Source organism: Cyprinodon variegatus, unplaced genomic scaffold (genome assembly GCF_000732505.1).
Source record: "Cyprinodon variegatus isolate N-32 unplaced genomic scaffold, C_variegatus-1.0 Scaffold176, whole genome shotgun sequence".
Taxonomy (NCBI): Eukaryota; Metazoa; Chordata; class Actinopteri; order Cyprinodontiformes; family Cyprinodontidae; genus Cyprinodon; species Cyprinodon variegatus.
The window spans coordinates 50697-65187 of NW_015150629.1; the positions used below are offsets into that span (position 1 = coordinate 50697).

The 14491-nt window shown below is 35.1% G+C and overlaps 1 protein-coding gene across 2 annotated transcripts; it reads left to right on the plus strand.

The window, feature by feature from the left end:
* The first annotated feature begins 1372 nt into the window (after positions 1–1372).
* Positions 1373–10086, plus strand: lpar3 (lysophosphatidic acid receptor 3). Of its 2 annotated transcripts, XM_015378693.1 has the most exons (3): positions 1373–1516; positions 2182–2937; positions 7140–7438. In XM_015378693.1, exons 2-3 carry the CDS (start codon positions 2196–2198, stop codon positions 7436–7438), a joined length of 1041 nt encoding a protein of 346 aa, XP_015234179.1. In that variant the 5' UTR covers positions 1373–1516; positions 2182–2195. The 2 variants fall into 2 exon arrangements, with proteins under 2 accessions (XP_015234179.1, XP_015234180.1); XM_015378694.1 differs by lacking the exon at positions 1373–1516 and having other exon boundaries at positions 2196–2937; positions 7140–10086.
* Positions 10087–14491: the final 4405 nt, after the last annotated feature.

Sequence of the window (14491 nt, forward strand, 5' to 3'; positions counted from 1 at the left end):
GATTACCCACAGCCCAGGATGGAAAGAATTCAACTGGAAATTAAGAATGAGATTTTTTAAAACACCTTTCAGTATTTCAAAATATGACTGAAATGTCTCAGATTTATGCTGGAGGAACTGTAATCAGATTGGGGACCACGCTCACCTTTTTTGGGACTGTCCGGTACTGATTCCATTTTGGCAAGGGATCCAGAAAGAAATTAAAAGAATACTTGAGTTTACTTTACCACTGAACCAGCTGTACTATATATTAGGTTTGATCCCAAAAGAAAATATTGGGAAAAGGGAAGCCCAATTACTACAGATTCTGCTATTAGTAGCAAGGGAAAAGATATCTCTGTCTTGGCTTAAACCTTTGCCCCCAACCCTTCAACAATGGCAAGAAAGGTTGAAGAATGTGTGTAAAATGGAGACGATAACAGCAAAACTTCATGGGAAAATGGACATATTCTTAGAAGTGTGGGCCCCAGCTATCACCTACTTTGGATGGCCACACAGATAAAGAGCCTCATATGCTGAACAAAAAAAATGATATCAGCCCCCTTTGTTTGTATTTCCCCTCTTTTATGGTACACTAGACATTTACACCTCCTGTCTATGGGAGCTAATAAAGACCCCTCTAAGAACTGTCAATTGCTTAAAAAGATTTCAATGTTTGCTGAGCCCCATCCCTTTTTATTTTATTTTATTTTTTTCTCCACTACTCTTGGGTTTGATGCTCTTTATAGTTGCATATATGAAGATAAATGTGTATATATGTAGGATTTATTATATTCTTAAATAAAGAATGTTCAAAAAAAAAGTTTCCTGCCTTTTTAAGCAGTCTGTGGGCTTGATCATTTTGCAGAAATGTGTCCTTTGGAGAGCAAGATGTGATTTATTTGACAAATTTTGCAATAAAATATTTTTCTAGGGGGAAACAACAATGCCTATTTTTCATTATATGCATTATTTGACCAAATACATTTGTGAGTTCCTATTCATTGTTTACACACGCACAAAAAAAGCCATGGATGAAGAATTTTTACATAAGTTTATATAGCTGCATGGTAATCTTTTAAAATAATGCAATAATTTTGTTGCAACACATCTTCACCAATTAAACCTTCTGTTACAGATACAGGATAGATAAACGAGGCAGCTTGAAGATAAAACGATGGAAATCAATTTAAGTCTTTATGTTCGGTGTCATTATGATCTAGGAAAATATATTTAGGAAAATGAAAACTTTAAACTTTGTATACTTGGGGCTGTAGAAATGTAGACTGCTTGAGGGGACTGTGGGGGGAATCCAAGCGTGGGTGTGTCACGCGCTGTGCGTCAGCGCGCTGGAGTTAAAGTGAAGGCGCCTCCTCCCTGCCTTCAGTTCAGCTCCAAGGCTTCATGCTGCCACTTCCCTCTCCACACAGCTGCCAGGAAAATACACTGCTGCAATGCTGAATTACTCACAACGGGACATTTCGCAACGTTTTTTTCTCTAACGCAACCCACCTGGAATACCTTAATCCTCCCACAGGTAAATCTTCCAATTGAATACTTCTTGACTGGACTTAAAAATTGTATCTAGTCAACTTTTGTTTTGTTTTTCTCTTAAATTATTCCGGGATCTGAGTGAACTTCTTCTTTAAGCTCAGTAGGACACAGAGCTCTAAAGTTGCGTAATGAGTAAAACCTCAGTGAAAGCTTTGTGTAATATTTGTGAAAAACTCTTCAAATATTTTCTCAAAGATAAGAAAATGTCAGCCTGGTGTTTTCATTCATATTAAAATAGTAGAAGTTAATATCTTGTGTAAGTTTGGAGTTTGGCACAGACTTTCTTCCTTTACTGTCAGTCTGACATGTTCCTGTTCTCTCACTTCAACCTGTTGAACCTAAAAGTTATTTTGCCTTTAAGAAAACTTGCTCTGTACAATGATCTGATATATCAAGGCTGCATTCACCTTTTAGTTTTACTAGGGCATATTTTTCAAATATAATTTGAAGTGCATACCTTGTTTATAAGCTTAATGAAGTCAGTCAGATATTGCTGCTGTTTTCAAGTAGAATCAGCCTCTATGCTATACTAATCATGCACGAGTTAATAATAATGCCTTGCAGATTCTCACACCTGTATGAGTCAATAGTGATCCTTGTATAAAAAATGTGTGAATTGTTCTTTCATGTTTTATTTTTATTTCCCAGGTCAATCTTCAAAAATGGCTCAGGAGAACGCCACCTGTCATTATAATGAGACCATGGAGTTCTTTTATAACAAATCTGGTGGGAGAGTTCCTGTGGGTGATCAAATGCTCACCCTGGTCAAAGTGGTTGGCTCCATCTTCTGTGTCTTCATCCTGGTTGCTAACTGTATGGTCATTGCTGCTGTAATCACCAATAAGAAGTTTCACTACCCTTTCTACTATCTTCTTGCCAACCTCGCTGCCTCGGACTTCCTTGCGGGCATAGCCTATGTGTACCTCATGTTCAACACAGGTGACGTTTCACCAACACTTAGTATCAATGAGTACTTCTTCCGCCAAGGACTCCTAGATGTTAGTCTCTCTGCTTCGCTGGCTAATCTACTTGTTATAGCTCTGGAGCGCTACATCTCTATAATGAACTGGAAAGTCCACAGCAACCTGAACAAGAGGAGGGTGACATTATTGATTGTTCTTGTTTGGAGCATCTCTATTCTCATGGCCATGGTGCCCAGTCTGGGCTGGAACTGCATCTGTAACCTGGATAGATGCTCCTCAATGGCTCCCATCTTTAGCAAGAGCTACCTAATATTCTGGTCAGTTTCGAACTCTATTATTTTTGTTACCATGGTGGGGATCTACATTCGGATCTACACCTATGTTAAGAGGAAGACCACTATGCTGATGTCAAACACCTCTAGCTCCATCAACCGCAGGAGGACGCCTATCAAGCTCATCAAGACGGTCATGGTTGTGCTCGGTGAGTGCTACTCAAAAAGAAAAAGAAAACGTCTCGAAAATGGTGGATTTAAAGTGTTTCAGAGCAAAGGAACTATTTAATTAAAATTATAGCTGTTTAAAAACTCTATAGAATTGAATTCACCTAAATTACTGTTTTTTTGTTTTGTTTTTTCATGTACACTGCTTCCTTTTTATACCAGGCTCTTACTCTAACCAAAAATTGCTTTACATGTTTGTTTGGAGCATGTTTCATTAAAATCCCAGCCCCACGTCACCTCTTAGCTTAGTTTTCTAATTTAAAAAAATTAGAGTAAAAAAAGTGAAAATAACACTAAATACAAATATTAAAATGGTTTTAAGATTAAGAAAATAATATTTACAACAGCAATTATGATATTGTTGAAGTGTGAGTTATTTCATGACAGTAGGTCTAGTTTGGCTTTGGTCTTCAGCCTCTGGGTGCAACTACACTGCAAAAACAATCAATATATAAGTGAAAAAATCTTAAATTAGATGTATTTAGCCTTAATTTAAGTATTTAAATAAGTTGATCTGCCAGTGGAATTCGTTTTTACTCTTAAAAAGGATAATAAGATCATATGCACTATTATTTTAAATTTAAATAGTCGTGTTCCATTCGCAAAGTGTCTCATTTACCTCATCTATTCAAGAAAAAATGCCCTTATTTTAAGTAAAATGACTTATTGAGATTTTAGTTTTTTTCTATGTTATCTCTACTTATTCTAAAAGTCAAACACTAAACAATGATTGAGTTTTTCACACATGCATTTGAGCCACTACCTCACAATTAAGATTGGTGCATTATCACTTTAAAATTTCTTATAGAAACTAAAACGGTTGGGTGGGTTGATGAGTTTTGATGTGGGTCCTTGGTCAATGTTAGAAACCCAGCTGACTCAGCAGGAAAGGTCATTTAACAAATCGGCTGTGTTACGTGCCACACCCCTGAATCCAAAGTACCCACATGCTTTCTGAAAGTAAACAAAGGTTCACAATTATCGCTGCGTCGCATCAGTTCACTGCATAGCTCAGCAAAGGTGTTCCTATGAAGTCATCTCTGTGTGAAACATACCAGGCAAAGGTCTCACAGGAAAGTGTTTTAGAACTTCAAGAGAAGCAAATTACAGAACGTTTAATAACCAAACCAAACTAGAGATGGACTAGAAGTTAGCACACTCATTTCCTTTGATTTAGCTGCTTTTCATTAAAGGATCCTGTTGTTTAAAAAAAAAAAAAAAATCCACTGTTTTCCACACTGGAGTCTAGGTGCATTTCTGTTTTCATCTAAATATAAATATGAACGACATGTTAGTCGGGTCTCTCCTGCAAAAAAGTCCTTTGTAAATTGAGCCGTCTTCTTTTCACATGCTTCCATGCAATCCTGCCCGTATACACCCTTTACTCTAAGTTGCCGTGTAATTATCTTCTATGTAATGTGCTGCTGTACAGCCTGTGTAGCCAACCATTACCAAAACCCTATTGGCCTTCAGTGAACATACCCTACTCTCCAACCAAAAAAGGAAAAATAAAATACTGTAAGATTCTGTCAATTGCCTTTTATATGGTGCTCTGCAAAAGTTTCTGTGTCAGACTTTGTTTCTGTCTTTATGCTCCCCTTGAAACCTGAAACATTAATTGTATTCGCTGCATCATTCAAAACATTATAATTGATTTCCTTTTAACTTTCTACAGAACCTGTTTGCAGTATTCACAGCCCTAGATCTTACTGATAGAGACATCTTACAATAGAGAAGGAAAAGAAAAACCTTTGTTCCGACATAAAGCCGTCTGCTCAACTGGAGAAACCAGTTTGAGGATGCAGATAAACCCCTCAAGCTTTGTTTAAGGTAGACTGGAATGAATAAAGGCACCTGGAAGTAAACAGCATGTACAAAAACTAAAGCAGCCAGACTCTACATGCTACTTCTTAATGACTTGTTTTGTAAAAATATGCTTTAAGCTCAACTTAGTCTATAAAAAAAGTTTTATAGAAGTGACTTTTTGCAACAAATAAAACTTCCACCTATTCAAGCAACCAGCATCAGACAATAAGTAACAAAAGCAGCTTGTTCATAAGATATCCAAAAAAATTATGACAAATAAGGACAAACAAACCCTAGTTTTCAAAGATTGATTCAATCATTTGATATTTAATTTCTCATAAAGAATCAGAGCAAAGTCAATATTTTGTTCTTCTAGCCTAAACATATTCTGCAAACATAATATCTAAACTTTCATGGTTCTGCTTGACCTTGTCTGTATGTTTGTACATGTGCACGGGCAAACAAAGTGAAGTAAGACACGTTTGTTTTGCTGTATATAGAGTCAAATTGACGGGCATGTTGCTGCCTGTAGCTCCCTCACTTCTGTAGCTTGTGCCCCAACATGTTTTAAGTAAATGGCTAATATGCTTTTTTTCTTACTGGAATTGTGAATCACTAATGTGAGTTAAAGGCTGAGAGCGGCCGAGGTTGGAGATTAGCAGGGAACCACGGCACGCCTTCTTCTAATAAATCCTCAGATAGGAAGAGCTTCACCAAAGTGATAAGGAAGTTTTTTTCCTTAGAAAAGGTGTGTATGATTGCAGGAAAACTCACAAGGGACCAGACAGACGGAACAGAAAATGATTTTGTGAATAATTTCAAAATATCTCTGTTTACTGCAGAGATGCAGCAAACAGAGATTCTGTTGTTGGTTTCCTAAATAGCAATTTTAGAATTATTCAGTTTGTCACTTTAGATTTGAATCAACTCAAATTAACTTTTTAAGAACTATCAGTAAACATTTCTGTTAATTTCCTGAAACATTCAATGTTGAATTGTCCCTTCAATATAACGTTTATATGAAAATAAAGAAGAAAAAAAAACAGCCCCGTAAAACTGAATTTTTTCAGAGATTTCAATGAAAATATAAAAAAAAAAGTTGTTATATCCTTTGAGATGTTGAGCTGGATAAGGTCTAATTTAAAAGAATCGCATATCTCAGGATATACTTTATAAATCATTGCATAGTAACTTGTTTACCTCTTTCTGGGCACTCAATGTTAATGAGAAACAGTTTGGATTTACTGTATCGCTGTCGGGATTAATGTTTCTTTGTGCTGGATTTAATTATATTAGATTGTTATAATAATCAAATATTAGAGCAGTTAGGAACCTCCAAATTAAGTCACCCATCGAGCATGAATCATTACTTATTGGTATAAGTCATTCGCTTGCTGTGTGTGTTTGAGACAAATAAATGAGTCGGTATAGGAAAGATCTGCAGTCAAACAGGATTTCACTGTTATTTTAAGCTTATATTAAAGCTGCCTGTAGAATCAAATATTAATAATTAGTGCACTTAATGTAATAAGTAGGAGTAAATATCCCCTAGCAAGTTCCTTAACTGCAACATTTGCAAAGGGTGTAAACATTTCCTAATCCAATATGTTCCACAACGGAGGGGAGGGAGTTAAATACTGGCACTATTACTAACACAACACTAAAAAGCAGACATTAATAAAAATACACTGTATTTACTGATTCTTCATATGCATGTTATGCCTCTTCTGAATTTACAGATCCATCCCTCACTAATACTGAGAATAGCTGAATTTCTTTCTGTAGCATCCATCTGCACTGAAGAGTGTTGTGGTTGATGTCCTGTAATGCCTCTACAGATCAGGAAGGAGATAGAAATTGTTCAGTCCACAGCCAGCTGGTCATGGATCAGTTCGATTTAAAAATATTTAATTCTATTCTCTTGCTTATTTCTCTGTATATCTTAGATTTTCATACATTTTCTATTTGACAAACCAATGTTGGCTCTTTCCTCAGTGTCATTTTGAATTTATAAGGTTTTAGATTAAGTATTTTGTTTCAACTTAGTTATGCTGCAAAAGACAAAAAACAACAAAAAACATTGTCCTATACCCATTAATTCATCCTGCTTAGTCAGACATTATAAAAAAAAGTTGTTAATTGTGTTGTCTTATATGTCCTGTATATGGCAAGGTTAGTTTGTTAGTTGTGTTAGTTCAGACCTTAATATCTTATTATTTCAAGTGATATATAGAAATCCACTCAATAAACCATGTTTTGTTTTAATGATTTAAAGTATAAAATGAGCAATTACTTTCTATTGTGATAATATATAGAATTTACAATATGCATATATTTCAAATATAATATGCATGATCCGTTTTTTTTCTGTTGCTAGGAGCCTTTTTGATCTGCTGGACGCCTGGCCTTGTGGTCATGTTCTTGGACGGGGTAAATTGTGCGCAGTGTAAAGTCAAGAAACTGAAGAGCTTGATGCTTCTAATGGCTGTTGCCAACTCAGTCATGAACCCCTGCATTTACTCCTACAAAGACGAGGAGATGTGGACAACGATCAAAAACCTTATGCGCTGCAATGGCACTGGTACCCGGAGGCAGCGGTCAATGCTTGCTAATGCCAGGCCACTAAACTCTGATCAGGACACAGGCACCAGTCCGCCAGCCTCGGAGGAAACTTAAAGTGATGAAAAAGGCTCACTGGATTCATGAAACAACATCTTGTGTTAAATTTGACAGAACTGCTGTCTTAGTTGGAGTCAACATACATAGACGCATTGTGGAGACTAAGGACCAGCCTTCAGCGTATCTCCAGCACCGTCAGTCGATTTTGGTTTCCTCAGATTCAACAGTAATTTGTGAGGAGAGACTACAGGGTATTAGCTCAGAGATGAGATAACTTTATGCACTACTAAAATTCCCTAATGGCTGTAAAGATGTCCGGTTTCCTAGGATTTCATCCATTTGGGCACATTACTCCCATTCTTGGGTAATGGGAGAACCCCCCACCCCCATCCCCACCTCCTCTTCATCCTGTTTTAAGTGTCATCAGATCCCTCTGACTCATTGTAAGTGACCAGTGACGGATGAAACAAGTACATTTAAACACTCCAAACCCTGGAGATGTAAAAGTTGTACATTATTCTTATGCATTTGTTTATAATTGTTGTAATTATTATTTTTTTTTTACTGCATGAATATTTTAAACAAAACTTCAACTGAAGATGTTCAATGAAGTTATGCATGGCCGGGGCAGAATCTAGAAGCTTTTTGTTTGTGTAAAAGTTCTGTAAACGGCTACAATGTAACATGGTACTTGAACTAAGCTTAATGAGTATTTTTTTTTTTTTTACCTAATAATCAAATTCATTTCTTTCATTCTCCACCCTATACATGCTTCTATCTCTTCTCTTTTTGGTTACTTATGTAAACAGAAGTCCCTTCTTAAAATGTTGCATGTCAAACGTGCTTTTCTGTATCATTTTCTCAAATCAACTTTACCTCTTTGCAAAACACTGGATTACTGCTAAAGATTCAGCATATAATGTGTGGTTCAACATTGAGAAGAATAAGAGAAAAACTCCCTACCCACACAGACTACTACAGGTCGATCACATCGCTGAATCATTAGCTGACTTTTCATTGCATGCATACTATGTACTGTATACCGATACCTAAGCTGTGGTAAAGAACCCTTGAATTTATCCTTATCAAAGGTATGCGGTTCTTAACTTTGACTTTAACTTGTATAATATTGCTCAGTAGAAAGATTAAGGCGCCAATGATTAAGCTGAGATTATCCATACGTGTGGACTCTTACTGTTGGACTTGTCAGAAGCGATTACCACTCGTAACCATTCTAGTTATTTCCTGTTATAAACATTTCAGTTTGAGATGTGCTTCCTTTTTATTTGCAGAAAATACTGACCCCTCTACTCCTTGATTTGAGATCTTATAAGAAAACATTATCACCATAAAGGGCTTCTATAAGGCAGTGTTTGAAATAGATCATAAGGCTCTATGCCTGAGCACCATATGGGTTGGTAGAATCACAAGAGCAACTAATATTTATTTGTATGTCCAATCAATATTGAGCAGATGATCCTTATTCTTTGTGCTTTAACAGCTAATGTTTCTGCAGATTTTAATCTGATTAGCACATTGCATTTCCCATAAATGGGACTAATCATATCTTAACTGGGTAATTTCTTACTAAACAGAGACGCTCATGAATGAAGATAAAACATTTATCTTCTGTAAGGCACGACAAGTTTATTTGTATGACACAGTTCAGTACGAAGAAAATTGAAAGTGCTTTACATGAATTAAATGATTCTGTGGTTTTATTCTATCCATTTGGTTTTGAGGATACAGAATAAGCAGTGCTTCCCTTGGGTATCTGTCAGAACTGCCACTACTGGCTTCTTGCGGCTTATTTGATAATTTTGTTTTTGTGTTTTGGGCTTTATGTACGAGTGGTTGACCTGAAAACTAAAACACAATGCATAAAGCCATGCTGCAGAGCAGGGGTTTCCAAATAGGGGTTTCATTTGCGAGACACCAATTAGACAGTGATGGGACGGCTATCGTAACCGTATCCTTGAGGTAAAAGTAGGTGCAAAATATATAATAAAATACAAAAATATGAATAAGTAAATAATTGTCCCTTGAAATAAATCGGTGCAACACTTTATTTATCTAATGCATGATTCAAATATTTAGAAAAACATTAAATTGTAAAATGCAGAATAAATATCCCACTAAATTATTAAAAATATATTTAAATTACTAACTAAATTGTATTAATTAAAAACTGAATAACATTTCTTCACTTTATATGAATAAATGTATATGCTGAAATATTTTGGAAGCTCTGCTGTGGACTAATGCCTCAATTGTGTTCATCTTTTGGATTTTCTTATTGTTCAGTGCACCTGATATTTAATGACTTACAATTATTTATAGTACATGAATGCATGCTGAGGAGGGATTTGACTTGAATTGTAGAGGTTAGTGATAATGTGTTTTTTTTTTTTTAAATGGATTATTATCTACTTTGATAAAAAGGGGACACTAGATTGCTTGATGAAAAGTAGTTTGATTTAAAAGGGAAAAGAGCATGCTTTTGATGCATACAGATGAGAAAGAATATACTGGTATATTAATGTCAGTTTTTCGTACATGTCATAGAACAATCTATGAAAACCTTTGACTTAAAAACACACCTTACATACTTTTACAAACAACTTCATATATATGTATATATAAGCTGTCTGTTTGATAATGTGCTTGTATTACAGACTAAGATGTTTTGTTAAATATTAAATTGCTTCACAATCAAACACGTCTCAGTCTGACTTATCCCAATGCAATTTAAGTTATTTTCTACCTAAAGTCATCAGATCCAATGATTCTTTGATCAGTGTTTGATATAACAGGTGAAAACGTGTCTTAGCTTTCTTTCCACTTAGTAAATATCTCTGGTACAAATATGAACGAAATGATGGTTACTTAATCAACTCCCACTTTTCTTCTAACAGTAACATGCATGTCCTATTTAAGTCAGGGTTTTTCTTTTGTTCATTTGAATTTATTACACCACAAAGTTATGACAAGACATCTAACAGGAAATCCATTCACTTTCTAAGAGTATTGTTTTGAACTGTATACAGGCAGAATTATTTAATAGTGAGAAGTTAAAGCAGAGTTTATACAGGAATTCTAGGATACTTCTAGTTAGGTTAGGAAACTATAATCCCCCCAAATTATTGATTTAATAAATGTCTGAGTGTAAACATTGATTAAACTAATGAGTTTTATACATATATATACTGAAACTGAATTTCCCTATGGGGATTAATTAAAGTTTTGTTTTTATTATGAAAAAAACTGTATGAAAATCACTACATTTTTAATTCTTTTTTTTTTTTTTAATGGATGAACCTCATTTCCATATCAATGTTAACATAGTTGAACTAGTAGACTATATAATCAATAACTACCTTTCTAATAATCATAGTAACATGTTTTTTTAAGGATAAACAAAGTAAGCAAAATTAACAGCAGCAAACATAACATCAAACCACATAAAGGGAAATTCCAAAGGGAACTAAGTTACTGATTTTAACTTTAAATGAAAGGTAAGATGAGAATAAAGGATATTTAATAGTAAGAAGTCAAGCAGTGAGGCAGATACCAAAACTGAAACCATCCTTAGATGGACTGATAAGACACACCTTCCTTTTGACTCGGGTGTAGACTTGGAGTCATGACAATCCATAGTGCTTAAACACAATATAAATTCCTTTGTTTTTGAATGCAATTTAGGCTTCTCATCAAAAACATTTCTTCAGTTCTCTGGATTTTAAAGCACTGACAGCTTTCTTCAAGAAAGAAGAGAAATATCTAGATACCTTACATATAAGCAAGTACTGTTTGTGTTTGGTGTTGTTCTGTTACTTGTTTATGAAAATGATTGGGTCCTGGAACTACATCGCAACCTTTATTAGAGAAGAATATAACTAGGTGGAGCTGTACTGTGTTCCAGGCCCACAAACATGTAAATGCAATATTCCGAGCTGGACCATTAACCTTGTCTGCTGCTTCCTTAGTCACAGATGTCCTGAGGCCTAATCATGCACTTTTTTTTTTTTTTGGTAAAGCCATTTCATAATTTTGACCCCCAGGAAAATAAGTCTTTTTTTTTTCCTTTCCATTGTCGCTGTATGCATAGCCAGTGTGAGGAAATGGAATGAAGGAATGAAGAAATGCAAGCTAACATCTTCTGTCCCTACAAGCGCATCCTTTTGGAACAGGTCCAAACAAAAACGTTTTACCAATCTGACAGTTTGATGAGATGACAGCTGTTGTAATTTTTTAAAATATAAATTAAATGAATTGAATTAGACTGTAGGTAGATGATAAGGAGTATAGGAAAGCTTACCCCTGTCTGGCACCAGAACAGTATCAGCTTATAGTCTAATGATTAATGAAAAAAACTCTGCAATGACAATTGAAGAAAAGCTTCATCATAGAATAATTACTTTCTTAGTATATCAGCAGCAATTTTTGATTTTTAAAAATATTTCAAATTTCAGTGACTAATTTTACAATGTTTGAAATGTTTCAGTGATTAAATGATCTGTGTTTAGTTTTTCTTTGTCCTATTTTCCAAAGCAGAGGCCTCTTTTTCAATGTCATTTCAAGCTCTTACTACTTTAGCTCCATAAAAAAAAAACTAAAAGACTTACAAGAACATTTTATTTGTTCTTTGGAATCAGTTGTGTATTTTTGAATCGAGTTGATCTGAACTGAACACATTTCCTAATTGAAAATTATGAATTTTCAGGCTAAAAGTGAAAGCTTTGTTCTACCAAATGATTAATCGTATATCTGAAAATGTACATATGGTTTACAGTAAATGCTGGTCAGGAGCCCTTCAGTTTCTCTGCAGATACATTTATAGACTTGGAATTACTGCTCCTCCCCTCTGGTTGAGTTTACCCAAAAATGTGAACTGTAAAACTGCACAGTGTGGCTAACTTTCTTTTTCAGCTCTGCTGTAATTATGCATTCTTGGGAAGCCAATTAAATTGCACAGATGTACAGAAATGTTACATTTTGGTTTTCTTTGAATTTTAGAGCTAACATATGTGGACAAAAATAGAAGATCTTTATTGTGTTTTTTTTTCTGCTGAAAGTATTCATTTGAGTGTAAAATATGGGTTAAAAGTGATGCCCCTTACTTTGTTGATATCACATGTTAGCTCAGACAAAAATCTGTTTCTTTTAACTTTGTCTCTCACAAGCATCCTGATATTAATTCAAAGCTGATGTAAGCTGGTCTGAGCTTTGCAGTAAGTGCTAAAACACTGGGACTGTCATCCAAACTTATCGTTTACAGAGAATTTTCCTAGACTGCCAGTGAAAATACTCTCTGGATGTCAGGAGCCCAATGAATGTGGTATACCTTTTCTCAATGCAAATCATGTGGAACTGTAAAGCAAGCAGCCTAAAGCAGCAGACCACATCATGTTTCTTTGTTTCTTTTTTATTATTATAAAATATTTTTTATTGGTCTAGATTTTTTTTATTAGGATATTGTTTTAACTTTCTCCAGAAAGAACTTCAAAAAGTTCTTTAAAAAAGCAACTGGTTTATTTATACCTCTAAAAGATACAAGGGATGCCAGGAAATAAAAGTTATTTTACTTCCTCTGAGTTTGGGCTGTCATACTTTTCCACAACAAATCAGGAAAAACCCATTGGATAAGATAATTTGTAGCAGAAAAAGAAAGTTTTTCTCTCTTTTTTTCTTCTGTTAGGATTAAATATATAACCTCATACTTTAATATATTTGGTTATTACAGTAGATATAACATTATAATATTAAATAATTGTGCAATACTTGGAAAAACTTGAACTCTAATTGGCTTTCTTTTCGACGTCTTGGCTTTTATGTGCCTAACTGCTCAGAAAACTTTGTAGTTCTAAGAATACAGCTGTCCTGGAAACTGCAGCAGTGGCAGCAGCGTTTAACGTCACTAGTTCAATGCCTAATGCAAACGTTCCTGAGCTCAGATTTCTTGCACGAAAAGCAGTCATGAACAGGATTTTCAAGTTTAGCCGAGTGGGTGCTCATCATCTTACCTTTCAGCCTTAACCTGCAAATCTCACACTCGCTAAAAGTTCAACACAAACATTCATTAAAAAGTTCAAAGTTGATCCCCCAAAAATATTAGATTAAATCCATATGAATTAGAGAAAAATCCTCTTATCAAAAGTTTATCATTGTAATATGAATTTCTTAGGAAAGACCACAACAAAAAAAAAAATGTATGAATGATATGATATTACTTTGCTGACTGCAAAGTACTGATTAACTGTATGTACCGGTATATAATTTTAAATGATTACAACTGTATTCCTGTAAAGATAATCGTATGAGCACCATCCATTCATCTTCTTTCACTTATCAATCAGTTTCACACGGCATGTCCAGCAGTATATGGGTAAAAGGCAGGGCAGAGACAAAATATTGTGCATGCATAATGGTAGTTCAGAGTTTTAGGACTGTGGGAGCATGTTCTCTCTGTGGACACAGAAAGATCCTAGGCTGAGACTCAAACCCAGGAACTCCTTTCTGCAAGGCACCACTACTACAATCTGCACCAATGTGCATCATTGAAATTATATGAGTACCATTTCAATTTAATCAAAGTCAATTTCACTGTGATTATGTATGATATATTTTTTAATCATATTCTTCCATTTGATCCATTTATTTCTTTTGTGCTTCATTTTTGTCAAATAGGAAACAAGAAAATCGTAACGCACAAGTAAACAATAGCAATATGTAATGCTACATATGCCTCCTGTTTTAGCTTACGGTAAGTTTGTTTCTAATAAAAAGTGGCAGTAGCTAGGTAAACAATGTCATAGTCATCAGTAAGATGAGTGTTATACCAAAAACAGGTGTACTGGGCTGAACTGCCACTGTGACACCGCATGCTGGTGCAATGATACCTCTATAATTGTCTTTCTTTTAGGTCCCGGAAATGGGAGGCACCTAAGGTCATGTGGAGACAAAGGTCTACATGGAGAATAAAAGTGCTTGCCAATCCGTTTCTTGAATCTGTTTCGTCCCGATCCCCTCAGGATTTGTGACATCCCAATGTGTGTCATCTTGGGATGTCACAAATGCATGTCAGGACCTGTTTAGATTACTATAATGTCC

Coding starts and splice junctions, on each gene's coding strand:
- lpar3 (XM_015378693.1), top strand. CDS start 2,196: ATGGCTCAGGAGAACGCCACCTGTCATTATAATGAGACCATGGAGTTC. Junction 2,938..7,139: donor GACGGTCATGGTTGTGCTCG/GTGAGTGCTACT, acceptor TTCTGTTGCTAG/GAGCCTTTTTGATCTGCTGG.